The sequence below is a fragment of the Aulostomus chinensis genome, chromosome 19, assembly GCF_037954235.1.
Source record: "Aulostomus chinensis isolate RoL2024-O1b breed Wild chromosome 19, RoL_Achi_v1.0, whole genome shotgun sequence".
NCBI lineage: Eukaryota > Metazoa > Chordata > Actinopteri > Syngnathiformes > Aulostomidae > Aulostomus > Aulostomus chinensis.
Window position 1 is genome coordinate 7,051,752 of NC_141338.1, and position 26,553 is coordinate 7,078,304.

The 26,553-nt window shown below is 44.5% G+C and overlaps 3 protein-coding genes across 5 annotated transcripts in view; all 3 read right to left on the reverse strand.

Annotated features, from left to right (window-relative positions):
* The window catches only part of LOC147243860 (macrophage mannose receptor 1), a 14,807-nt gene extending 2,424 nt beyond the window's left edge, over positions 1-12,383 (reverse strand). Inside the window, exons 1-34 of one of the 2 annotated variants that reach the window (XM_086186594.1) lie at positions 12,329-12,383; positions 12,095-12,253; positions 11,609-11,691; positions 11,255-11,399; positions 11,126-11,170; positions 10,429-10,596; positions 9,709-9,828; positions 9,504-9,614; positions 9,389-9,421; positions 9,168-9,302; positions 8,939-9,085; positions 8,730-8,864; positions 8,115-8,272; positions 7,872-8,016; positions 7,717-7,771; positions 7,567-7,633; positions 7,342-7,475; positions 7,000-7,043; positions 6,727-6,900; positions 5,785-5,939; positions 5,583-5,696; positions 5,388-5,503; positions 4,507-4,661; positions 4,207-4,412; positions 3,947-4,124; positions 3,653-3,877; positions 2,691-2,860; positions 2,531-2,601; positions 2,295-2,395; positions 2,105-2,224; positions 1,613-1,750; positions 1,385-1,539; positions 1,182-1,281; positions 156-391 (exon numbers count right to left, since the gene is read on the reverse strand). In XM_086186594.1, the coding sequence (XP_086042720.1) occupies positions 156-391; positions 1,182-1,281; positions 1,385-1,539; positions 1,613-1,750; positions 2,105-2,224; positions 2,295-2,395; positions 2,531-2,601; positions 2,691-2,860; positions 3,653-3,877; positions 3,947-4,124; positions 4,207-4,412; positions 4,507-4,661; positions 5,388-5,503; positions 5,583-5,696; positions 5,785-5,939; positions 6,727-6,900; positions 7,000-7,043; positions 7,342-7,475; positions 7,567-7,633; positions 7,717-7,771; positions 7,872-8,016; positions 8,115-8,272; positions 8,730-8,864; positions 8,939-9,085; positions 9,168-9,302; positions 9,389-9,421; positions 9,504-9,614; positions 9,709-9,828; positions 10,429-10,596; positions 11,126-11,170; positions 11,255-11,399; positions 11,609-11,691; positions 12,095-12,253; positions 12,329-12,368 (4,338 nt within the window). In that variant the 5' untranslated portion in view covers positions 12,369-12,383. Of the gene's footprint in view, positions 1-155; positions 392-1,181; positions 1,282-1,384; positions 1,540-1,612; positions 1,751-2,104; positions 2,225-2,294; positions 2,396-2,530; positions 2,602-2,690; positions 2,861-3,652; positions 3,878-3,946; positions 4,125-4,206; positions 4,413-4,506; positions 4,662-5,387; positions 5,504-5,582; positions 5,697-5,784; positions 5,940-6,726; positions 6,901-6,999; positions 7,044-7,341; positions 7,476-7,566; positions 7,634-7,716; positions 7,772-7,871; positions 8,017-8,114; positions 8,273-8,729; positions 8,865-8,938; positions 9,086-9,167; positions 9,303-9,388; positions 9,422-9,503; positions 9,615-9,708; positions 9,829-10,428; positions 10,597-11,125; positions 11,171-11,254; positions 11,400-11,608; positions 11,692-12,094; positions 12,254-12,328 lie in introns of those variants that run through there. The other variant, XM_086186593.1, reaches the window with a different exon arrangement.
* Positions 12,384-12,512: 129 nt separating this feature from the next.
* Positions 12,513-14,085, reverse strand: LOC147243861 (C-type mannose receptor 2-like). The gene is made up of 8 exons (XM_086188238.1): positions 14,038-14,085; positions 13,661-13,909; positions 13,466-13,575; positions 13,271-13,389; positions 13,055-13,190; positions 12,730-12,812; positions 12,574-12,642; positions 12,513-12,532 (listed from the first exon to the last, which is right to left on the reverse strand). Exons 1-8 carry the CDS (start codon positions 14,083-14,085, stop codon positions 12,513-12,515), a joined length of 834 nt encoding a protein of 277 aa, XP_086044364.1.
* A 5,704-nt stretch (positions 14,086-19,789) lies between these two features.
* Positions 19,790-26,553, reverse strand: part of klhl8 (kelch-like family member 8) — a 7,989-nt gene continuing 1,225 nt past the window's right edge. The window contains exons 2-12 of one of the 2 annotated variants that reach the window (XM_086187065.1): positions 25,141-25,357; positions 24,847-24,908; positions 24,210-24,375; positions 23,872-24,021; positions 22,739-22,925; positions 22,315-22,458; positions 21,854-21,965; positions 21,490-21,658; positions 21,248-21,407; positions 20,581-20,782; positions 19,790-20,072 (exon numbers count right to left, since the gene is read on the reverse strand). In XM_086187065.1, coding sequence (XP_086043191.1) covers positions 19,949-20,072; positions 20,581-20,782; positions 21,248-21,407; positions 21,490-21,658; positions 21,854-21,965; positions 22,315-22,458; positions 22,739-22,925; positions 23,872-24,021; positions 24,210-24,375; positions 24,847-24,908; positions 25,141-25,335 — 1,671 coding nt within the window. In that variant the 5' untranslated portion in view covers positions 25,336-25,357 and the 3' untranslated portion in view covers positions 19,790-19,948. Of the gene's footprint in view, positions 20,073-20,580; positions 20,783-21,247; positions 21,408-21,489; positions 21,659-21,853; positions 21,966-22,314; positions 22,459-22,738; positions 22,926-23,700; positions 24,022-24,209; positions 24,376-24,846; positions 24,909-25,140; positions 25,358-26,553 lie in introns of both variants that reach the window. The other variant, XM_086187064.1, reaches the window with a different exon arrangement.

Genomic DNA, 26,553 nt, shown 5'->3' on the forward strand with positions numbered 1-26,553 from the left:
GTTATTGTAGTATTTTCTAAATAAAGTTACATTTCCAACATATTTTATTTGATGGGTTTTTTTATGAAGTAGAATATTAAAAAACTTTGATTAAAAGTGTAGTTTTGGTCGAAATTAATCCGAGTTTACAGATATTTTGTGTGATATTTTGGCACCTTCCGCCTGAGTCCAATCCAGGCATCCGCCTTGCCCTGCAGGACCGCTCCAGCAACGAAGGCCTGGTCGTAGCTCATGTCAATGCTGGCCAGGTTTCCACCCTGCTTCTCGCAGGCGGCCTGAGCTGCGTCCCACGTCGCCGGCTCCTCCACCAGCTTGTAGCAGTTCAGGTACCAGGAGGTGTAGCCAGCTGGGCAGGGGCTCCTTGTTGGGGGAGGAGGTTTGATGCTGCTGGCTGGTTTGGAGGCAAATGGTGAAAAGTCACTGAATAAGAAAGAAATAAGGATACTGTCTTTCTAATGAGGACCCATTATGCTTTTCTCTATTTTCCATCATATGTATGTTAGATAAATATCAAACTGGGCCAACATTTCAAATACAGCGGTGAGGCTAATGGTCGGTTTCCACCATTTTGGAAACTGTCGGGGAGCTGACGTCAGCTCGTCTTAGATGCGTTAATGTGCTTGTCTACTCCAGGCTCAGCGTTTCGTGAAGTTATCCAATCAGAATCTCCGGGAAAGGGCTTCAAAGGAAGGTTTTAGGTTTTTTTGAGGTGGGGTCATATGAGGTATTCCTCCCTAGAGCGGGTCTGCTCCAACAGTTGTAGGTCAGTGCTGAGCAGAGAGCAGCAGAGTTCTGGAGTGCCACAGATCAGCTGTATTTACTTATTTTTTTAAATGTAGATACAGTATGTTTTGTTTTTTCCTGCTGACCATGAGTCTCACTGCCCTCAACTTCTCTGCACAGATGACGCACTGAACCACACTGATGGATGACAACCTCAAACAACCCCTCTTCAAACAAACTTTCCCTCAAAAGGGACAAAAACAGCTTTTCAGACCGGATGAGCAGAGGCGCTGCGTAAAGAGCCAGAATACAGCAGAACTTTTTTTTTGAGTCATGCAGAGCTTCTCTGGTGTCTCAGAATAACCACAAAGACCTGGAAATGAACATAATAGGTCCCCTTTAATGTTTTCTGCTCTTCCATGAATTAAGGAAGAAGAACCACTGGAGTGTTTACTGACACTTCTTCCTGAAGCAGACAAAGCTGTGGGCCTTATGACAGGCATCGTCGTTCCACTTCCCGCTCACCAGGGGGCTGTGAGTCAAAGCTACACAATGTTCCTGTAAGGAACAACAAGAAAGCCATGTGTGTGTGTATGTGAGAACAAAAGCTTTACAGTATTCCACATCTGCTTATTAAAACAAAATAATTCTGTGTCCTCACCGCTCCTCCTGCATTGTTGGGCTCTTTGTTGTTCCAGTTGGTGTACAGTACCGGGCTGACCCCGTCACTCCAGGCGTACTGGTTCTCCAGAAGGAGATCTGAAAGGCCGATCCAGGTAGGGAGTTCCAGGTCCCTCAAGTAACTGGAGACAAAGTCTGAAGGAGAGGAGCAGCTTCTGAGCTGGAGCCTCAGCAGGACTGTCTGATCACGGCTGTCTGCTGACCTTACCGTTCTCATACTGGTCATCTATGACCGCTAACTCCCCTCCTTGCTCTCTGCACCAACTCCTCGCGTACGTCCAGTTGGCTTTGATATCGTTTTTCTTCCCCTTGAACATGAAACACTTGTCCTTGAAACGCATCCAACCTGGAGGGACGGAAGGAAACTCAAACATGAAAGACATTTTAATGACCCACGCAAGACAGTTTTTTTGATGATACTATACTACTTTGATGCATAAAAAACATGCAGTATTACTATGTCATAGGCCCAAACATATCCAAACCAGCCTCAGATATGTAAAAGATACCTATACAACCACAAATACTTAGTAGTGTTAGTAGTATGAGTATCAGGAGTGTCACATGACAGTGATGGTGTCAGGAGTGTCACATGACAGCTGTGGTAACTGGAGTGTCAGGTGACTGTTGATGTCAGGAGAGTAAGATGTCAGTGTTTGTGTCAGAAGCATGAGATGACGGTGTCAGGAGTGTGTGGCACCTGCTGGGCAGTGACCCTCCCAGGGCTGCGTTGGCGGAGGAGGAGTGTGAACATCTCCTGGGAACTTCTTACAGACGTAACCTGCTGAAGCTCGGCCGCAGTTGGCGTCATTCCATCCACCTTCAAAAACATCCACCAATGAGACGTCCGCTCACTAAACATGTACCACCTGATGACTGGAGGTTCCTACCTTGATGTCTGTACATCTGAACACACTGTTCCTCCCCGTTGGCGTTGTTGGGCTCACCTGGAGCCCAGTGAGTGTACGTGACAGGAGAGGAGTCCAGCCACCTGTGCAGATCAACCACCCTTTGACCTTTCGTACCAGCCATAGTTAAGAAATGTGAAGCCTCATGTTGAGGAGAGTTTCCCTTAAATTTCCCCTTAACTCCATTCAGTTGAGCTGAGAAATAAAAACAGACTTACAAGTATTGTCCGCCTGTGATTCCAAACATCCTCATTCCAATCCAGGCTGCAGCTACCTGACCCGTCCCCACCTGGAGGAGCAGCAGCACGACATGATCCACCGGAACACATCGTAACACATTCAACGAGTTCTTCTACGCGAGAAAGGAAAGACGTGTACCATTGTGTTCACGTATGCCTGTTCGTTTCTGTTGAGGATGGAGACCAGCGAGGCTTTCTCGGCATAGCAGCGTTTCATCGCCGTGGGGAAGTCCACGATGTCGGTGTCGTTGTAATAGTAGCAGATGTTGTTGTTCTTCCTCCAGCCGGGGTTGGAGCCACAGTCAGGAGCTGAGGGTTTTTAACAGTCTGATTCACTTTATGTGCACAAAATCGTATACATATACGCGCGTGTGTATACACACACACACACACACACACACACACACACACACACACACACACACATATATAGACAGACAACCATTCACACTCACAGCCACACCTACAGTCAATTTAGAGTATCAATCAGCCTCGTCCCCTCTTGATGTCTTTGGACTGTGGGAGGAAGCTGGAGTACCAGAGAGAACCCACACAGGAACAGAGAGAACATGGAGACTCACACAGAAAGATCCTGTGATGGAGCTCAAACCCGGAACCTTCTTGCTGTGAGGCGACAGTGCTGACCACTGCACCACTGTGCTGCCTTCTAAAAAAAGTGTTTTATCTAAATAAATATCTTAGGTCACTTTAATTTTCTTAACGTAGTCGCACATTTTGAAATATTTTCCTTCTACTATTTTACTTTTTCTTTTTCTTCACTAAGCATACCTCAGCTACATTTAACTCACAATGCTGAGTGTGATGAATGTAGATTAGAGTGAAGATGGTTGTTGTCAAATTGCAGTTTTGTATTTTAGCCCAGCCTCCTCAGCCTGTGAGCAATAAAATTCAATAAGACTGTAGCGTGTTTATTTCTTCCATTTAATATTCATATGATGGCCTTAAATCAACTTGCAAATCCACAGAGATGAAGATGTCTTCTAATTTATGCGTTGTCAAAATTATAAGCAGTCAGAAGACCTGCTGTAAAGGTAAGGAAAGCAAAGTCAAGGGTGGGAGGGCATTTGGGAGACATTCTACCTGGAAGAGGTGGAGGAGGCCGCGGGGGCAGGATGGGGGTCTTTCCTTTGGTAATCCTGCATATCCAGTCCTGGTGGGCGTCACAGTTGAGATCGTTCCACCAGGAGTGGGTCCCGTTAGTGCTGCTCACCATCTCCACGCACTCCTCACGGCCCTCGTGGTTGTTTGGCTCCCCAAACCCCCAGTTGGTGTGTGAGACGGGCGAGCCGTCGCTCCACGAGTAGCCTAGAACAGAGGGGGAAGGTTGTCAGGTTTCTGGCTGGTTCTCACTGACCTCGGATCTGTAGAACCCACCTCCCTCTGTGGGGTTGTGCTTTAGGCCGATCCACTTGCTGCTGGCTTTGCTGTACAACGACAGGAACTCCTCCTCCTCCTGGTTGTGGATGCTGACCAGATCAGCACCTCTGGACAGACAGTCGTCCCGCGCCGCCCCCCAGCTCTTCCTTTGGGACCAGTCCACTTTGTGAAAGAGCTGTAATGAATAAGCATGGAGCGCTGATCAAATGTGCCCGGGCAGAAACCTTATTAGAGGCTTCATTCATCTTCTGCTCTACCTTGTAACAGTTCCTGAAGTGGGGCAGGGCCGTCCAGCCATCAGCGCAGCCCTGAGCAGGAGGAGGGGTCGGGGCCTTGGTAGGTGGGGTGATGTCAGGTCGTGGTTTCTCACAGATGAAGGCGAGTTTCTCTGAGCACTGCTTGTCATCCCAGAAACCGCCTACCTGGCCTGACGTCATAGCTACACAGGTACCATCGCCACTATCTAGGGCCCAAAGAAAGAGAGTGAGAGTGTGTATTTCATCTTGCCACCCCAGCGTATTGTTTCAGTCCAACTAAGGCTGGTCTCAGGTCTGTACCTGGTTGGTTTCTGTCCCAGTGAGTGAATGTGAGAGTTGCGCCGTTGTCCCAGATATACTCCACCCCTCCACTTGTCCCTCCTTTAGCTCGCAGGCCGATCCACCACAGACCGGTCTTTCCCGACAGCGCCACGGTAAAATGCACGTTTTCGTAACTGCAGTGAAACAGAGAATCCGTGATCAACCAAAGATGTTTTACTCTCCCAGATAAGCATCATACCTGCAGGTTGACACACGACATGCAAAATCTTACTTTACCGTGTTATATTTTTCCCCAAGTTAAAGCTCTTGTAATTTCAGGTAACGAATTTGAATCACACGGGCCATGACAGTAACGTAATTAGTAATTCATGAACAGAAACAATAAAGTGAAAGACATGACATCGTGACAAAAGCACAAGAAGAAGAAGAAGAAGAAGAAGAAGAAGAAGAAGAAATCTTTTTAAAAGTTCCACGTGGAGTAACAAACCCTGCAAATGAACATGTTCGTACATTTATTGCATTTTACTGTCTCATCTATCTTATCTAAATATTTCAATGCAAATGTAGTTGATATCTATGATATGTAGAATGCCCCCCACAGGGATAAATAAAGTTTTCTGAATCTGAATGTGAAAAATGACACACCCTTGTTTCGTTACTTGTCCTGTTATTTGACCAAGGGAGCCCGATCCCCAACAGATGTTTGCACGAGACCGGAAAACGAGGAATCGCTGTTTTTTGTTTTTTTTGGTGATAATTCACTGCTTCCTATATTTCATATTCATATTTCAATGCACATGTATGCCTCATGTATTTATTGCGCTGTTTCTGCGCAGTGGGGAGTTCTTTAGCACAGTTGGATACTCCTTGCTGGTCAGCATCCCCGCTCTTTGACTCACATGTCTCCGATGTGCAGCAGAAAGCCGTCCTTCTCTTGACAGAAAGCCTTGGCGTCCGACCAGCTCCTGACGGTTTCCTCCATCCAGTAACAGGCGTAGCCGTAAGCATCCCAGCCCTGATGCAGCAGACACAGATCAGCCTTTTCTGTTCCACCCACAGCACCATCAATAAGAACAAGAATTACGAAGGTGTACCTGAGGGCACCCGTACACAGTGGGTTGGACTGAGGGTAGAGGATAATGCGCTTTAGGCATTTTGCATGTGTAAGTGTTGAGCTCCGTGCAGGACACGTCATTCCACCGGCCAGTCTAGAAAAGAGATGAAAGAAGGACGACAGGAAGAGTTACACACCTTTTGAATTCGGACGTGTCGGCTGTGACTGTCATAGGTCCTCACCTGATGTAGCATCTCAACGCAGTCCTCGCTGAAGCCGTCGTGGTTGTTGGGTTCTCCTGGAGCCCAGTAAGTGAACGTCGTCATGTGTTGGTCAGACCAGGTGAACATACCAGTCACCACCAGATCATTCAGGCCAGTCCACACGTCACTGGTGGCTGGCACGGACGAAAACAAAAACCCTGTCACTGCAGTCTCATGTCATGAATGTCAGGGGAAGAGTTGGTCATATATTCTCAGCTATTCGAGAGGAGGCACATTTATAACCAACAAGACCCAAGAATTGCACTGCGGGGGACGATAACTGATGGGATAGTGGACAGAAATCACAAGTATCTCCTTCTAATTCTATTAGCTGCGACTGGGAAATGTAATACTGTGACTTGGATAAAGCATCATACTCCCAACTACAGCCTGTGGTCACAGAAAATCAGAGATGCGCATGAAACGGAACGAGAGACGAACCGTCTCAAGCAACAATGTTAAAGAGACACTTAATAACCTATAAAGGAGGACTTTTTCCTGTGTTTCAATTATAGTCTTTGTTTTGTTTTATTTCTATCCACCTTCTATGCTTTTTGATGAATTAAAATACAAGATAGTGATCAACATGAAGTTCCTGACTCATGAGATCCTGATGAGGTAAAGGTAACGCGTTATTAAAGATGGTGGATGTAAAATGTTTGTGTCTTCTTTATTTCAAGTGTTATAATCTGAACTGTTCTCCACTTTGTACTGAACTGAAAACAACAAATTAATTCAAAGTGTTCACGACGCAACTGTGAAAAAAATATTACACATTTCCAGTCTTCGAACTATGAATCGTATATTTTTTATGTGCTTTTTAGGCTTTTTTTTCGAGCATAAGACGTTTATTATTTGATTCAGCTTTCTAATGTGCACTGCCTTTGATGTTCCTTCTCTTTCTTTCCCTGATATCCATACCCATGTACAGGTAGCTCTCCAGCCAGCTCTGCTCCATCATGGAGAGGACGGATACCAGATCGGCCCCGAGACTCCTGCAGGTGTCCCGAGCATCATGCCATGTCTTTTTATCTTCAAAAGGTTTGTAGCAGAACTCTCCAAACTCGTACCAGTCAGGCCCCGGACATCTCAGCTCTGTATGGGATGATGGCTCAGAGTCAGAGCTTTTATCATGAAATGTTACTATGGCAACAGGCAGAAGGATTAAAGCTGTATAAACGCATCTCCACTCACCTCCATCCGCAAAAGTGTAAGACACAGCGTAGTTTCCATTATATCTGCAATAACCATTCATGATTAGGTTACTGAACTCCAGAGAAAGACAGGATTTCATCTTTAATAACTCCCCGATCTATCATGTCGAGAAGAAAAGTTTTTAAAAATACCAAAAGAAATAATGCAAAATCAAGCAAAAACCGAAAGACAAAATAATGATAATATTTCACTGCACAAAGGATGACAAACAAAACAAACAGCTGAAAAATAAATCAATAAGAATAAAAAAAAAAAAAGTGGACTCCTCTGTGTTTTACGCTTGCTGGAAATCGAGTGATGTGCCGGAGGTCAGCTTCTCACTGTCTGGTGGTGATGCCGTTCCTGGAGGAGCCGGGGTAGAAGTCTTGTCCTGGAGCTTTCAGCAGAGTACAATCTCCTCCGATGTCATTCAGAATCACTCCGGCGTGGATGGCTGCCGCGCAGATGTTTGAGTCCTGTTGGAGCAGAAAATATTAAAAAAAAAAAAAAAAAAACAGAAACTTCTTCACCATTGTATAAATCAATTTAGACAACGTCTTCTCTTACCCCACGATAGACTGAGGTGCCGTACACACTGTAGTCAGATTTTGCACAACCGGCTGGACAGTGGACGCTGAAACAACACGTTCAGTAGCATCATCATGTATGACAAATATGTATGTTTGACGTGGACAAAACATGTCAACTCGGACTCACGTCATTCGATCACTGGAAAAGATGAAGTTGGGCTTGTTAGCACACGTAATGGCATCTGTTAAGACAAAATGTTTCATTAACAACCAGCACTGATTACAGGCAGAGAACTTCTGAAGGAATTTGAAAGGAGGACACCAGCAAAATGGCTTCCTCACAGTCAGGTGTGCATCCTAAGACGTCAAAGCGAAGGCCGGCCTGACCGCTGAACTCCAGCGGGAGGATGCGGATGTACTGAGCTGACACGGGTGTCCCCAGCAACTGAGTGTCAGCAGTGTTTCTGTCTGTGGAGCCTGGAAAAAACTGAAAATCATAGACACCAAACAGTTTTTCATTCAAGCACATTTGGTTACGAACCAGTCAGTTCGGGGGTAGGACTCTGCGGTCCCTGCTTTACTCACCGGTCCGTCAGCAGTGTAGTCAGTCCAAGTTGCTCCGTCGATGCTGTGCTGGACCTTAAATTTGGTGACCCAGTGGTCATTCTGGGGACAACCCTGGATCACGATCCCTGTGACTTTTCTCTTCTGGCCCAGGTTGACTTGGATCCAGCTGGAGGAGGCTGGAGGGGCCAGGGATGTTTGGTTAATGTCAGAGTGCAAGTTTATTACATTTAGATGTTGCAAAAATCAAAATAGCCTTTTACTACGACAGGCTCCGCCCCTTTATCTAGTGCCCTGTTAGTTAGGGGTGGAGCCATGGGATGTGTGATCTCACAAAACCTCCCTGACAAACTCTGACTCTCATTCTGTCGTCTCCCTCAGACTCCCATAGACCCGGACCTCAAACTCACTTCCTGGAGGCACCCGCCAATTTTGACGCTGATCCAGTCACAGACGTACGGAGATTTCCTGCATTTATTGTTTGATCACTACTTAACTCCCTGACTTTCAGCATCGAGCTAGTCCTGGCACATGCACACTGATGTCTAGTTATTTCCCCTAAAAGAGAAAAAATAAATAAACTGACAATTACTCAATCCATGGATTCACACGTAAGACTGTGAGGTTGGTGCGTACGGTTTCCTGAGGGCATCCAGCAGGAGTTCCCGTTCAAACGGGCTTTGTTGGGAGTGTTCAGACCCTTTGAGGAGGAAGCTGAGAGCTGCGAGTCGGTGACGTTCCTGTCCTCCACACCCAGGCCGTGCAAACACACTAAGAGCAAAAGACATTTAATATTCGTCAGAGAAGTAAGACAATTCTCTAACAAGGACAAAGTAAAAGCCCACCTTTCTGTTCACAGCTGTAGGTGATCTCGAGGTATTTGGCGACGGCGGGGCAGGGGTCCACCTCGGTGTGAGCGTACGCGAAGCAGAAGGGCCGGTTGTCACACTTTTTTCTATACATAGGGAGGATACCTTCCACGGTGCAGCTCCCTTCAGAACACCACAACAACCCTTTAAGAAATTAAAACTCACTGTGGAATACGAGACATTGATTTTTTTTTTTTTTTAGCACCTCCTGACCCCCCCAGATGTGGACAGATGTCATCACTCTTTCGTCCGTAGAAGGCAGACTGGATGTTTATCACACTTTCACGAGGGCAGTGGAGGACAGCCGATGAGTCCTGACACACGAGCGCCGTCATGAAACCTGCACCGCAGCAAACATTTCCTGAATCTCGTGTCATCCACAGAATAAAACTCAGGGAGGACGTTCGGTAGAGAAGAATAATGTACCATCATGAGGCGGAGGAGGCTCAGGTGTGATTCCTGAAAGAGGAAACGTGTGTACAGTGTCATTGTCTGAATATTTAACCGTGTCAGCGAGGACAGTTTCAGCAACATATCTCACCTCTCCGCTCACAGATATATCCTCTTTTGTTCTCACAGTTGTCATCGTTCCAGTAGCCGTTGTTGATAAGTATAGAGAGACAGTCCTCGCCTAAGTAGTTGTCGGGGTTCCCTGTGTGGTAGAACCAGGAGAGGAGAACCGGCTCATTTGTTGGTGAGGTAATAATTCTCACATGCTAAGAGATCAAATTAGTCTAGAGATTCACCTGCATTCCAGTGGATGTATCTGAAAGGAGAACCGTCTGTCCACTCCCAGCCTCCTTCAGTGATGGAGTCATGGCCGCCCACCCACAGTGAGATCCCTGTGGGGCTCAGCTGGACCAATCCTGGAACGTGAGGACGAGTTAACACCCACAACATTCAAGGCTGCGAAGAGATTATGTTTAAAGTGGGGTCCCTAGTCACATCGCAGAATTATTAACCCTTTACAAATGTAGCCCTAGACCCTCCATCAGAGGTCTGTTAGGAATTTTCAAGGTCAAATCTACAAACTAGAGGTTGAAGGAGTGTCGACACCGTGGCTCTGGAATGATCTGCCAGAGGAAATCAGGCTCTGCTTCCTCAGTTTATCCTCCAGTCCCAGTGGATGTTTGCGGCACATTCAAGGAAATGTCCTGGAGGCCCTCCTGAGATATCATGTTGACTAGGATGGGACGGACGGATTGATGGACAGGAACAGGATGAAGGACGAAGTCTTAATTTGACGTCAAAAAAGTTGTAACATACGTAGCAGTCGGTGCTAATCGTTAAAAAAAGAAACTTTTATTCATGCATTTCTATTCTCTACACAGCTGCTTTGTATGCTGTTGAAGGTTTCGGTTCAACATGGTAGAACAAATCACAACAAAGAAACATGAATTAAATGATGTAGATTAAAGTACAAAATAAATATACATATTAAACAAAGCAGGGTGAGATTGTCCGACCTTGTATGAAGGCCTGCTCAAAGGGGTCGGTGATGCTGACGAGGTCTCCTCCCTGGTTGAGACAGTCGGCTCGAGCTTCCGCCCACGTCCTCATGGACAGGTAGTTAAACAGGTAGCAGTAGTCGTTGAACGGATCAGACATCCAGGAGCCGCATTTCTCATTCCACCCTGCAACAAATATAACACACACACACACACACACACACACACACACACACACACACACACACACACACACACACACACACACAATCATCCATCCAATCCAATTGGCAATTGCCCCACTGAGGGCCGAATAAAGTTTTATCTTATTCATCCATCCATTTTCTACCACTTATCCTGTTAAGGGCTGGAGCCTATCCCTGCAGCCTTTGCGTGAGAGGCAGGGTTCACCCTGGACGGGTCACCAGTCCATCACAGGGCCAACACATAGAGACAGACAACCATTCACACTCACAGTCACACCTACGGTCAATTAAGAGTATCAATCAGCTCTTGATGTCTTTGGATTGTGGGAGGAAGCTGGAGTACCAGAGAGAACCCACACAGGAACAGGGAGAACATGCAGACTCCACAGAAAGATCCTGTGCTGGAGCTCAAACCCAGAACCTTCTTGCTGTGAGGCGACAGTGCTGACCACTGCACCACCGTGCTGCCCTACATGTAACATTCAGATGATACTTCAGGGGTAGTTAACCTGGTCCAGATGTTGGGGGATGAGGAGGAGGTCCTTGTCCCTTGGCTAGAGAGGCATGACAAAAAAGAAAATATAATATAAAAAAAAGATATGAGACACAAAAAAAAGTACGAAATGAGAATATCGGACCTTTCTTGCAGATAAATTCCTTTGTGGCCGTGCACATGTCGTCGTTCAGTTTCCCAGCTTCAGGGTGAGTCATCCCTCGGAGGTGTACGCAGTCCTCCTTACTCTGCCAGTTGTCTGGCTGGTTTGGAGCCCACGGGAGGAAATCCTGAGGCCCAGAGTGAAACAGCTCAATAAACTGAGATGTTGCACTGAGTTCATCCTTGGCTTCACAGTCAGACTGCAGCAGGTTTGAATAATAACACTTCAAGGAGCAGGAGTTATCATGGTTTGTGATAATGGGATGTTAAAAATACTTTGTCAATGTGTTTTTCAAAAATAAGTCTGGAGTTATACGTGCAAAGCCAAGTGACTCACTGAAGGAGTTCCATCGCTGTACACAAACTGGCCTTCATTGTTGATGTCGTTCAGTCCCACCCAGGCCTCCCCCGGCATGTGAGCTTCAGCAACACACAAGACAATCCAGTTCATATGAAGGCACCGTGTGTCATTCCTGCTGCTACAAATCCCTCATTCAAAACTACACCGAAAGATATTTGATGACATTGTAAAGTGGCAAGGAATCATGGGAGTTGGTGTCTGCAACGTCTTAACAAATACCACAAATTCGGATAGAAGAGTGTTTTCAAGCGAAGTGACGGAGGACAAAATTTGCATTTGTAGAAGTTTGAAACTATTAAAAATCACAAAGAAAATCATCACATTGTGTTTATTTATAATGAAAAATACATCAGACATTTTATTAAAGTAAAAGAAATGATTCATAATTACATTTCTATGATTTTTTGAGACAAACTCTTCCTGATAAATCAGTCTGAGAGACGCGCTCGTTTGTCCTCTCACCAGTCAGGAAGCTCAGCTCCTCCTGTGAGTGGAAGCTGGTCAGGTGACCCTGCTGGCCGCTACAGTACGCCTCAGCGTCCTGCCAGTTCCTCACTGTCTCAGTCTCAAAATGATAGCAGAAGTCCCCGAATAGTAAATAACCGGGGTCACAGTGGGAATCTAAAGTCAGACAATCCAGCTGTTGTTATCATGGTTCTCACAGGACGGCAACAAATGATCGTTAGCATCACTGACCCGGCGCTGAAGTGGGTTTTGTGTTTTGTCCACCGGTCATCTCACAAATGTAACCCAGGCTCTTGAAGCAGTTGGTCGTCTCCCATTTGCCGTCATAATTTCCTTCATTAAAATAAAACACGCTGATGTTGTGTCTATCAGTACCAGCCTCGAAACTAAAAAATAACGAGTCCCAGGAGTGGTTTTAGTCGTACCTGTGAAGATCTGACCACAGTCCCAGAGGTTTGCCGTGTTTCTAGGCCAACCAGGACCATAGTTAGAGAAGGCAATCGGGGTTTTATCCACCCATCTGAATTCTCCATCCTGGTCCTTATCTGCAAGATTCGCAAATGTTATATTTCGAAAGAGAAGCTGCGCTATTTCTAATCTTTTAAAAATAACATTCATTCTCGACAGCTTGCCTGACAAACCAATCCACACGTCAGGAATGTCCACGTGGTGAAACTCCGGAAGTTTCCCGTTTATGAAAAACTGTTCCTCTTGACTGCAGCAAACACAGACGTATATCATGAGAGAGTACACCATGAAACGTCAAAGCTTTTCCTGCTGAGGATGCAGTTGAAAGAGCTATGATAAATCCTCAGGACTCTTGTTCAGTTTGTACAAATCGTGACTGTATCATGTGTTTTTATACAGTTAATATTTACATCAGTAAATATCTGCTGTCGGCTAAATCAGTGCTAAAATAATGGCATAGGAGTCAGAACCTGCGTAGTTCTTTCTCACCTGTTTATGATCAGCAAGTGGGCCCCCATATCAGAACATCTGGTGAGGGCATCGTGCCACGTGGTCAAGAGGTTGATATTACTGACCAGCCAGTAACAACTGCCGGCAAAACTCTGCCAGCCAGGAGGACAGATGGCTGCAGGTAGAGAAGGAACAGAGTTATTGTGCTTTTACTTTGAAAATGAAGATGCTCATGACTGAGACAAGCCTGCTTACTGTTAAGTGGCCGTTTGCACATGTAAGGACGCTCATATCTGCACACGTGAGACTTCCATTTCCCAAATTCATCAGTCGCATCTTTGATTTTTGCCGCGCAGGAGCCGACCTGCTCGTCACTGTTGGAGATCACATGTTTAAAGCATGACCTCACACGAGTTCTAATAACCAGTAAGAAACGATATGAGCCCTTACACTACTGGTTCGTCACTGGCCCAGTTTGTGTGGTCTGACAGTGGGAGAGCATCAGACCAAGTGAAGTCACGCCTGCCCACTTCAACTTGACACGATATCTTGTTGCATTTCTGTGGAAACAAAGTTCATCCTCGCATCAATGTACTCCAATTTAATCTACAATAATAAACCATGAGATGAACGCAGGCTTCTCACCAGAGTGGAGAGACCGATCCAGAGGTCGAGCTGCGATTCGTCCAGCGCCCCCGTGACGTACTGCTCCTCTCCTGCTGAGGTGATGGAGACCAGGTCTCCTCCCTCCTGCACACAGTCAAGACGGGCTGCCGACCAACTCTTTCTGGTGTCCCCCTTCAGCTTGTAGCAGTTGGAGCCATACTGTCTCCAGTTGTTGGCCAAATCACACTGGGGGCTGGGATTGGCTGGGGAGGAGAGATATTTAAGAATCTTTTTGTTAGAAGCAAGCGAGGTGCTATCTGACAATCTAAGTTAAAAGGTCCAGTTAGTTTTGATATCAACCAAATTAATCAGCCAAACGTTGAGGATTAAAGCTGCTTTAGTGCAGGAGTTTCCACTCTGGGATTCACTGCCCCCTGTTGGTGTGAGAAGGCATTGTAGGACATCCCTTTCAATTCAATTCATTAATGTAGTTTTGAGGAGGCAATCGCTATTTTCCTGCTACGTTGCAGCTGCTTGCCGGAAGTGTCACAGTGACCGTGACCTATTCAGCTCATCCACAGGTCCCAGAGGACACTTTTGGGAAATTTGATAAAACTTTACCAATCCAAAGATATTGCAATTATATCAGGTTAATGCGACCGCAGCTTTGACTGCCAAAATCTTTTCGTCCTCGAATCCAAGTAGACTTTTGTGCCAAATTTGAAGGAAATTCCTCCAGTTGGTCTTGAAATATTGAATAAACGAAAACTGGATTGAGAGACGGACGATCCCAAAAAAACCTGCGCCAGTTTGCAGGCATAAAATTTTAAGAAAAGGAATTAAAAATAAGGGTCTCGAACTTTTAGTTGTACAAAATATTTTTCAAAATAGTTTGGAAGCTAGGTTGTCGACTCACGGTTGAGGTGCTTGCAGATGTATTTCCTCTTAACGTTACAGTTTTCATCGTTCCACCGTCCAAAGCTGTATCCTACCACCTGACCACAGTCCTCGTTTTCACCATAGTCATCAGGCTGGTTCTGCATCCAGTATCTGAAACCAGACAGACCAGTTAGGATCTTTGGATCTACAATTATCCTATGACAACTTTCTTCTCGCATAAGAGTGTGACCTACGATAGGTATTGTATAAAAGGACTCCCGTCGCTCCACTCCCAGAACCCCTCTGCAACCCGGTCATTCAGGCCGATCCAGTAGATCTCTGAGCTGATTTGTGTTCTCACCCACAACTAGAGAAATGACACGAAGCACATGAACCCAGAGTGTGGAAGAGTGAGAACATTCATCCCCTCTTCTGGCAGGAGGCTGGCGTGTCTCACCCTCTCATGAATGTCTTGAATGCTCATCAGGTTGCTGTTCTGCTCCAAACAGAAAGCGTTGGCCTCCATCCATGACTTTGTATCAGCGGAGAAGAAGTAACATTTGTTCTCATTCTCCCTCCAGCCCTGCGGACACTGGCACCGAGCTGAAAATACACACCAAACAATGCTGAAAGGCCGTTTTCAAATTAGTAGGATGATTGAAAAAAAAAAAAAAAAACTGGGAAAAAATCTCACTATTCTTTTGTGGATATTATAATATTCCTTGATTAAGAGATATTTCAGCGTGAATGCAACCTTTCGGACGTCGCTCAGGTCACCATCCTGATGTTTGCTTCTCTGCCAAATCCTGTTTGCTGCTCAAATTTGCAATTTTACATTTTAAATATCTGCAATCGTCGCAAAGCACAGCGGCAGGAAATGGAAAACAAACAAATACGGTTCAAGTTCTGAGTTTGGTTGATAAGTAATCATGTTGCTTCACCCGTCCATTTGAATGCACATCAATCATAAAAGTCCCATGACAGGTGGCAGTCAGCGAGGCTAATGTTTGACTCCAGCAGCTTTTACAGTATTGAATCACATGTTTCGAACACTAACTTTACTGGGTTGAAAGACCACACAGAAACCATCAAAACCAGTTCAGGTTGGATGCTCCCTGATGTGTCAATCATGGCTCATTTCTTTTCTATCAACAGTGGAACAAATGCGCGCCAGTGCTTGGTGGCATTTTTGACTCACCGGGCCCGGAATTTTTCGTTTTTGTTTTCCAAAATTTTGATCTGGTAAATAAAGATGGACGTGGCTGAAATGAGTTGAGCTGCAAAAAGCAATTTCCAAACCGTTCATCTTGTGACAATGAAGTCAGTTGCAATTCCTGTATGCCAACCATCAGGCTGGCTTGCTCTCCCTGCCTCCCCTACCAGAGGCTTCCTTCTTCAGCTGTTATCAACATTTCCGTGTTTCCTACATTTTGTATTGTAAACTGTTTTCTTGTCTGTAACAACATCTACTGCACGTCTGTCCGTCCTGGTGAGGGATCCTCCTCTGTTGCTCACCCTGAGGTTTCTCAGATTTTTCCCTGTTAAAAGGGTTTTCTATGGAGTTTTTCCTCAGTCGATGTGAGGGTCTAAGGGCAGAGGATGTTGTTACGATGCCATGTGAAGCCCTTTGAGACAAACTGTTTGTGAAAACGGGCTCTACAAATAAAATTGCCTTGCCTTGCCTTGCCTTGCCAACCGCAGACGATGCATGATATAACTTCTTTTTCTTGACGATTAAGATTTGACTTTATTTTGAGCACCATGACTAACTAATGTCAGCGGCAGAGGACGTCAAATGCGGCATCGGCTTGAGTGCATTTAATACATCAAAAGGTTTTTAGTTTAAATGGTTGATGTATTGAAAACCATTCATATTTTTCAAGGATTACACATGAATTCAAGCATCATACCTACCAATGGATGAACAAACTAGAAAATATTTGCTCTACAGTGGAAACAGCTTCAATTTGATGGTGTTTTTAATACATTTTATAACTGAATGAATTTTTGGCATCGTGGGTGTCCTTTGTCTTCAGACCAACAGCTCAAATCGCTCCCAGTTTCCTCTCTAGTTTTCCAGCTCAAGTTTCACCCCATAAAACAAGTGTTTTGTTACTTTGTGTAACTTCCTTTCGAGGATCCCACCACTAAAACACAGGTCAGCGCTCTCAGGGTTGCTCTCGCAGATGAACCTACTCATTAATTCAACTAAAAAAAAAAAAAAAAAGCTTAACACACTTTCTTAAATACATCATCAAAATGAAAAAAAAGAGACTCACCGTACGCAAACACAGCAGCCAAGCTGAGCAGCTGCAGGAGTGTTCCGTGCATTTCTATTGGCTGTTCTCCTCTGCAGCGGTGGTGTTTCTACATTTCCTAATAGCTTCCTCCAAGATGCCCCGAGCCCGGCAGCGCGTGTGTGATGCGTTATCAGACCTCTGAGCATCTTTTCAGCATCCATCCAGGGTCCAAAGACCTAGAGCTGTAAAACACTTGACCTCTTGACTCGTTTCCTCATCACAACCTACAGTAGTTTGTTACCAAACTAATATACAATGATCAAAAACAAAGAGCTAGTTGGGATAAAACATTTTAAATATGATAACCAAACAATGAGCACACGTTTAACTTTGTGGTACAACATATTTTCAAATGTGAGGTTCGTATTTCAAGACAGGATATGTTTAACTTTATTCTTTGCAAGTGATTTATTCTCATTTTTATTGTCTGTGTGATACAAAGTAAATAAATTATAATTCATAGACATGATTTCACGTTTCAAGGTATGCAAATATCAAAAGCAACCAAACACTCTGATGAGATGCACGAGGGTCGATCACATTCGTCAAAGCTGAAAGTCCAGCAGGTTTACAACAAGCACATGCCAGCTGTCAATGAACTGCCAACGCTGCCTCCAACTGTTACTTTTTAACTGGGTGTTACAGGACAATAAAACACAAATTTGATTGATATCAAATTCTGATTTGCTCAGCGGACGCACGGTCAGAAAATCTCAAAAGATGATCTATCAAGACTTGAAATGTCCGCTTGTCTTACTGGAAAAGAGCGTGACAGGCGAGGATGCAACGAATCAGCATCTCTGCATGTTTGGATTTTTCGTAACTGAAGTGATGAAGATGCATTATGAAGTTGCTATTAAGTCAATGGATGGAGCCTCCGGTGCTGGAACGTGAATGAGGAAGTGTCTTAAACCTGATTTATCTCTGATGAGCAGCAACTGCTTTCAAGAAGAAGTCAGATTGTCAATAGTATTTTTATAATTTCAACGATTTCTTTCAGCAAATATTGTCCTAAGGATGTTAATTACGGTCCCTTTTTGAGTAAAATGGATGATAAAACTGGCTTTAAATTGTTAATTTCTTGTTGATTATTTGAACAATTCTACCATGATTGCTAATATCAAGCAAACTCAGGGCTCCAGTATCCGCAAAAGCAGTCACGGTTCAGTCCTAAATACAATGAAGGATTACGTTTTCCGCGGTTTGTAAGTGAAAAACGAGGAATCCCGGTAAATGACGTTCCACATAACTTTATTGAATCAATTTATATCGATACAACTTAAATAAAAAGCACAAGATGGAAGCAGTCAAAAAGAGAAAGAACACAAAGTACACCAAGTATACAAAACAGTCTGGTTTGTTTGCTTGCAACTGTGGCAGCAACTTCAGTTTTTGTGTAAAAATACCGGTGGGACAAAAATTGTACCTTTTTTTAATATACTAAATATAAACATAAATCAATCAACCCATTCTGAAAAAGACAACTGCTGCCAGAAATGTTTCTGTGTCGGGCAGAAATAACGTTAGTGTTAAATCTTCAAACTTATCACATGAAATTCTCTATTTAGGACAAAAATATACTCAGACTTCACATCTATTCTAAGAAAATAGTGCACGGCAATGGATTAGATAGGGTAATAAAGAAACATACCAAAGATACACCAAAGAGTTTATCATACAAAATATATTAAAATATAACAGAACCATCTGCAGACACATCTGAAAGCACTCGGACAGTCCAGCTATCGTCAACACACAAGTCTTGAATGTAATAATCTTTCCCTGCAGGTGTAAACAGATCTCTGTACAATATTGCAACAGAACTGACGAGGCGCAGCGTATTGCTCTGATCAGTCCTCCGCCCAGGCGCCAGTCATCACGCCGCGAGCGGTGCAGCAGCAGGTACTGTAGGGCCGCATTCACATCTGCAGCTTCGTATTCGTAGCAACGTTTGTGTTTGGTCGTAGCAGCAGTTGAACTCCCTGGTCCTGTTACGTCCTAACCAGCGACTGATTTGTCCACATCAGTCCTAAATGATTGTTCAAACACAATTACAGGCTAAATCCAGCAAGAACTGCTGGGGCGCGATCCAGCGTACAGCAGCTGGAAGTGCTGAATAGAAAGTCTGACTGTTGAGATGATGCTCTCACTTACCCTAACAGGAGCTTTACACCTCACTTCAACCTCCAGACGTCCGGTGTCTGTACTTACACTGTAATACACACTATGACTAGCGTGGATAGAAACGTCACGGTTTTGGAGGGAGGCTAATTTTGTGTGTTTCACTACTGAGATGTGGTGACTATCTGCTGGAACACCTGGTAAATGTCTGTGCTCAGCTCACTCCATTCGCTTGTTTAACCTTTGATGTTCACCATCTATTCAAACTTTAACCCTGGAAAAGCTAAGATCTTTCATAACACTCGGATTACTAAAGACCAGTCTGAAAATAAGCAGGAGGGGGAGCTTCCAAGCAATGAGGTCACCGATTTTTCCATAATAAATGAGTGGATTTCTGAGAGTATTGACGGTTTTCAGACTGTGGACGTTCGTTTGTGGAAACGAGGCATAAAGGACTCGAGTTTCACTCAACATCCCACGTCATAGCTGCTAACGAAAATGGTTTACTGCACACGCTACACTGCAAACAATGTTGAATCCAGTATGATTGTGTCTTAATGAGTGATTTGTCACATCTCTGGATTATGAAAACAAACACAGAGCCGTAACAAACTGAGCTTTCTTCCTGGCTCATTCATAGTCCATGCCCATAATGTGCAGTTCATCACCTCTCAGGAGGTTAGCACTCCAGCGGACGCGGCTCTGCTACGGTTTTCACTTAAAACTCAAAACTGTGTCAAGTCAGTAAACAAGGTAAACACGTTACAAAATACTACATCACTGATTGCAAAAGAGACAACAGCAGGAGCCAAGAAAAAAGTCAAGAAAGTGTCATGTTGTAGACTTGTGCTCCTCAACACCCCCCCCCCCCCCTCCCCCCCAATATTCCCCAGTCTCTGTGTGAAGAGTGCCGTCACCTCATGTTCAGACAGTGTCACCAGCGATGACACCTGCCACTGGTGTGCTCTGTGTTGTGTTGTGTGCTTATGCAGTTATCAGATCTGACGGTGACCTGGTAGACGCGGGGTCACATGCAGTTGACCACGTTGCTGGAGCCCTGGCCCACATCCCTGATCTGGCTGACGTGAGATGAGCAGACAGCTACGCCGGCTCCAGCCCGGCAGTGAGACACGGATCCCACCAGCTCCCACCTGAACACGCCAACCACAAGGAAATTTAAGGTCAACATTTCGAGAGTATTCAAAAATACAACAGCCTGTAACCATGGAAAAACCAACCTGGATAAAACCATCGCCATAGGTTCCCTGGACCAAACACCAGTAAGATTTTTACATTGGATTGAAATCATGTCCACATACTGCCTTCACTTTTATGGTTTTTGAAACATAAATGAAAAGCTATGCTATAAACAAACACATGACTTCCAAGTAACCACAAATGAGCTTCCTGCTTCTTCTGCTTCCGGGGCACAACTAAAGTCTCACTCAGGCACTTGTTTGTGACATCTAAGAGTGCGTTATTTAATGCAGTAGGGCAAAATGGTACAATATCGTAAGCTAGTGTTTAGCAGGTTTTTGGCTCAATGCCTGGAATTTGGTCTGACTTTGAGATGAGGGAACCAGGTGATGTTAACGATGTTAACGTATTAATTCATTCAACCACCACCTCAGTAAATCTTAACCTGGTTCTTGTCCTCACCTGTTCATTCGAGGCTCAAAAGCTTCGACTGTGTTCAGATAGATGTTGCCATTATGTCCGCCGACAGCGAACACTCTTCCCATAACGGTGGCGACCCCGACTCCTCCACGCGGCGTGGTCAGCTCGGACACGTACTCCCAGCGGTGCATGCGGGGGTCAAAGCGCTCAACAGAGCTCAGGGGGGAGTTGTCATCAAAACCACCTTCAGGTAACAGGATAGACAAGAATGACAAATGAGTAAAAAACAACCAAACAAACAACTCAACCTGGAGCACAAGAGAATTTCAGATGTTCACACCCATGACTAAGCAAAACAGATGTTTTAATGGACCTTAAATGACTCTTGAAGTCCGAATGCTTCAATAAAAAACATCGTCCTCAGGCCTTGTAAATCAGTCACCAGAAAGCTTCGCAAAACATGAACTTTTGTCTTTCCTGGTTCTCACATTAGTGTAATTGTAGGTGTGTGTACCTCCGGATCATGTGATGCCAGTAAAAGAGTGAAGAATTTCCACAAGAGAAACATCAGAACCTCGACAAAACCAGAACTCTCCAGCAGCCGTTACCAACCTTTAGCTTGGTTTGACACTGGAAGCCCTGGACTTGATACAGTAAAAATATGAAGAGGAGAGAAATCACATCTCTCTGGCTCGCTCATTCCTCTCACCCACAACATAGAGGCAGCCGTTAAGTTTGCTGACTCCATTTCCCGCACGCCGCTGGCCCATCTCGTTGACCTCCGTCCACTTGTTGAGGTGAGGGTTGAACCGCTCCACACTTGACAGCGATGCCACGCCGTCATTTCCTCCCACTGCATACACAAAACTCTGGCAAAGACAGCCAAAACAGCAGTGAGCTTCAGAGCAGACACTTCCACCGCGATGTCCTGGCTGCCCTCAGTGGTCTTACCCCCAACGCCACTGAGCCCACTCCTCCTCGGGGTGTGTTCATCGGAGCCACGGTGCTCCAGCAGTCACTCTCAATGTCGTATCGCTCCACGTCATTGAAGCAGGAGTTGTCATCCAGACCTCCAATGGCATAAATAGGACCGCAAAGAGCTGCCAGGGCTATCCCCCTCCTGAGAAACACCGACAACCTTCATCAAAACCGGTACGCAAGCCTCCACGTATGGTAGGTGGAAACTACCAGGAATTAGAAAACTCCTCATTCAGCTGCACTGACAACTAGAACGTATGACAGTCACTTTGTTCAGTTTGGTGGGATGAGCACACTTCCAACAGCCCCATTCCCCTTCAGTGTATTGTGTGCGTACCTCTTGGTGTTCATAGAGGCCTTCATCATCCACTTGTTGGTGAGGGGGTCAAACATCTCCATGTTGCCCAAGTGTTCATTTCCATCATGGCCCCCAACAGCATAGACCTTTCCTAAAAAAAGACAGAGCAAACACAAAGAAATGAAGAGTTTTCAGGATCGTTTGGTCAATACTGTGAGATGGTCTAATGGTAAAGAACGTTGTAGAAAAGCTATCCAGTATTGTGTGAGATGGTCTATTATCATTACTACTTTAAATATTGTATAATTTTACTGTTGTATGTGAAAACATTTTATATTTTATCAGTCAAAACCTCTTCTGGACCAAAAGAATTAAATGAGAGACAATCATCTATGTAATTGGTCCCTATCAAACAGAATTTAAACCCATTATTGAATTATTATTCTTATGTGCAACGAAATAATTACATCATTTCTATTATCATATGAAACCTCTCTCACCTCCTACAGATATTACACCAACGTGACGTCGTCTGCTGTTCATTTTGGGGCCAAAGAACCAGCTGTTCTTGGTGATAGAGTAGCACTCGATGCTGCGAAACGGGTCGCCAGAGCCCCCCCGGCCACCCACACAAAACAAAACCCCTGAGGAAATGGTTGGAGAGACCAAAGGTCGTCACTGAGAGAGAAGTATGACGTTCAGTATGCCCCCAGGGCAAACCTTCAAATACAGTATGTATATAATATGTATGTATGTATATATATATTATATATATAATATGTAAGGTCAACATGAGTGATTCTGTTTCTCTAACTTTGTTTTTTTTGTAAGTTCTACAGTGGTAAAAATAGCTGACTCTTGCTACGAATGCCCTAAAAACAAGTGTTACATGTTCAAAACAGAGCAGCACCATGTAAGACCAACCTGCGGTGTGTTTCCGGGGTATAGTTCGCACTGAGTACTCAAAGTCCTGCACCACCTTGTTGCTGAGGTGCAGGTGGTAGTTCCTGGCTTCATCCATCAGATCACGACAACTCAGGTTACCTTTGATCATCTCGTCCTTGGCCACTGTTCCAGTCAGGAACTCAACGGGGAGCAGGGGGAGGCGCACCTGCAGTCCAACATAGGAAGTACGATAGTTGTAAACGGGAGGACTTCAAGCTGTAAACTTATGTGACACACATTTTTATAAACAAAGTAGGCCATTATCAACAGTGTTACAAGAGCAAGGTGTCAAATAACCATGTCAGTCATTATGATGAAGAATTATCACCCGGCTCTGCAGCCAGAGACAGACACTGTCAACTGGACAGCATGCAGGAAAAAATATGTGGCAAAACAAAACACAGGCTACATGAGCTATCACCCCTGAACTAACTCGCTTGAGCTCGTCCATGAAAGAGCTGCACTGGCAGTGTTGTAGTTTTCTTTTTAGCTAAAATCAGAATGTTTGCAGGTATTTGGTCATAAAGCTGGATAAAGAAGACGTGCATTATAGCAACTGATGCCCCTGTAGGGTTATTAACAGAGATTTTTATCAAAGTTTTGCTGCTGTTTGTAGTTGTTGACCATAGGGCGCCGTTAGCTTCAAGTTAAATAGGCGTTGTTGTATTTTTCTGCATTCCGAAGTCACCAAATTGTGATGCAGCAGTAAAAACCATCTTTGTGAGCCCGAGACACCCCACAGCTGAACAACAATTTTGTCACCTCAAGTTACCCGAAAAGCAAAACGAATAAATAAATGCATTTTTTTAAGTCTTCCTTCACTTGAACACAGAGCTACTTCAAAACACAGACAAACAACCATTCCAGACATTGAAATCAAAGTGTTAAAATACTTATTCAGCTCAGCTCAGTTCAACTATACCGTCGTGATGCAGTCTAACCTGAGACATGATCTGGTCCAGCCAGGCCTCGTGGTGCTGAGGGTTTGCTTTTAGCCATTTCACTGCTGCATTGTACACCTGTGTCTCTGAGTGGATATTCAGCTCGCTGGAGGACAGTAATGTGCGCAAGTGCTGGGGAGATACACACGTAAAGTCCTCACACTCCACTACCTCAGTGAAGTGTTCGCAGGCATAGCGGTCCGCCATGTCCATCAGGTCCACACGATTGTGGCTCTCAGCAAAGGTACGGACCGCCAGACAGTTGGTGGGGTGAAAGTGGGCCTTCATGTACTCACAGCACGCCCTCGCCACCAACTCCACCTAACAGATCGAGGCAGTTTAAAGCCATTTGCACAAACTCTCCAAATACAAAGCTGGCAAAGAAACACGACTGAATTCTGAATAGGGTTTTCAGAGTCACTACACTTGCTGAATTAATGTGTTTATTATGTTTATTAAACAAAAACAACTGCCTTCCTGCACTGTTGTCATCTGCTAGGACTTAATACCTGAAGGATGCAAGCAGCATAAAGTAGAGGCTGGACATTGTCCACAGTCAGTGTGAGTCTGGAGGAGTAGGCGAAATGTACCAGGTCCTGGATGGCATCCCCGTCAAAGTCCTTGATCTCTATCAGTTCCTGCTTGGCCTCTGACATCTCAGACAGGAACATAGCCCTGCGGGACAAAATCGTCAGACAAGAACCAGGCTAAACATCTTCTAGGAATAATTGTGTTCACATGGATGTTAAAAAATTATATAATGGTGTTGACAAGAGCTTTTCAGTGCATTTAAATTATAAAGGCACCCTGAAAATGTCAGTACTTCAAAACATGGAACAAGATTGGGGCCATCATCATTAATTTAGCTGACACTGTTCAGATGCTGAGTCCTTTTTGGGTCACTATTAAAAGTTTTGTGCTTCTTCTGTAGCATGTGAGTGAAAAATGGGCCTAGAATTTTCAACAAAGATAAACACACCGACTATTTGCGAAAAATACAAAATACCATGCTCTCAGAGACAGATAAGGAGATTGATACCCGTCTCTCCCCCGCGTGTGTAGAGCTAAGACCCACAGAAACCAGTTGAGCGCGAGTTAGCTTAACAGAATGACTGGTAGTGGGTGGGAAGCAAAAATGTTGCCCACCTGAAGTACGGGATAACACAAGCCAGCACTAGCTTGTGGCATGGTATCAGCCTACTGCCAACCTACAAGACACAAATAATAAGAAGACAAGTTGCAAAAGAGAGCAACAGGGCACACAAATAAGCTGCCTCTAGATTTATTTTTGACAGCAAAATGAACACATTCAATTTCAAATAATTTTCATAAAAATATCTCAATCTTCAACTGACATAACTACAAACAAGGATCAGATGAGACAAAAATACACTGTAAGTCACAAATATCTTCCTCTGCAGTCTCGGCAGAGCGACTGACCTTTAGCGTGACATCACACAGCTCTCCTACTTCATAGAAATGTCTGAGCGAGTTATGAAAGTCCTTCCAAGCCTCGAGAGCCTCGAAGACAAAGGAGCCATCGGGCTCACAGTCTTTGGATGCCCTGTTTGCAGGCCGCTTCTCCTTGGGCTTCAGCTGCTTGACATGGTCTGGCACCACATCCCCTGGTGCCATAGCTGGCTACAGGAAACAGCACCTTCAGACAAGGATGAGTAGAAGGGAGAAAAAACTCATTTCAAGAGAGAAACATGAAAGGAGAGAATTCTTCATAAACATACATTTCTGAAAGGTCCTTTTACACACGAGCAATCCACATCAAATTTAAATATTATGAATGACAACTTAAGTAGTTTAATACAGGATAAAAAATTATCAAATTAAAATTAATATTCATCCAGAGATTTTTCTCAGTCAATGTTAACCAAACCACGAACTATACACGCTAATATGCAGGTATTATTTGTATGACCTTTCTAATACTGTAAGGAAAAGCTTTTCCTGGCCTGGAAATACACATTTTCAGAGTTAGTTATTTTACCGGGTTTTTCATGAACGTAGCAACACTGTAGAGAACCTTTCCCAAAAAAAAAAAAACGACAAGCTTCAACGGGGGAAACAAAGGGGAAAGAAGTGGGGGACATTCCCTTCCAGCAGAGCAAGTTTGGTCAGTATCCACCCAACCACCTCCCCGTCTCAGTGTCACTTCCCCTTTACTCATTCAAAAGCGAGCAGAGTTAAAGGTTAAAAAAAGATGAGGAAACTGCCTGCACACGAATATAGCACATTAAACCAAACTGCAGCAAACAGAGCAATCCAACTCACAGAGATCCTACCTTTTTCTGAGTCTAACCCTGAAGAAAAACCTGCAGTTTCCTTAGAAGTGAACCGATAAAGTGAAAGCAGCAGACAGCCAGAGATGGAAGCTCCACCCACACCTTACAGATGATACACTGTCTCTCTTTTGAGCAGAGCTCCTGACAGTGAATAGACTCAGTGTATTGCCCCCTCATCACTAGTCCTCTCAGCTAGAAGAGTGGGAAACATCAAGTCAAAACATAAGCGCCGGTGATCAAGAATCTCCTTTGGTTTAGATACATAGACGAGAGCGTTCGCCTTCTCCTCACAAGGATGTAAGGAAGTATGTATGGAAATGTAATTGAAAGACAAACCCAGAATTGGTTGAGAGACTTTCATAGACTCATGATGTTAACATCAGTCTATGTTACATTATTCACGAGGCGTAAGTAGGGATGGTGAATAATTCAATGTACTGCACATCTGCTACTGAAAAACAAAGCCCTGTCTCTTTTAATCCACGCAGCATTTTTCTATGAGTTTCAATCGGAGTCCATCACAACAAAAAGTCACAACCGTGCAACCTGCATGTGGCAT

What these genes read in the sequence shown, in the direction of transcription:
- LOC147243861 (XM_086188238.1), bottom strand. Translation starts at nt 14,085, where the DNA reads ATGTCCTACAATGCCTTCTCACACCAACAGGGGGCAGTGAATCCCAGA. An exon ending in CACTTGCTGATCATAAACAG is followed by an intron (nt 12,813 to 13,054) that starts GTGAGAAAGAAC and finishes TGTTTGCTGCAG; the next exon opens with TCAAGAGGAACAGTTTTTCA. An exon ending in CTTCTCTAACTATGGTCCTG is followed by an intron (nt 12,533 to 12,573) that starts GTTGGCCTAGAA and finishes GACTGTGGTCAG; the next exon opens with ATCTTCACAGGTACGACTAA.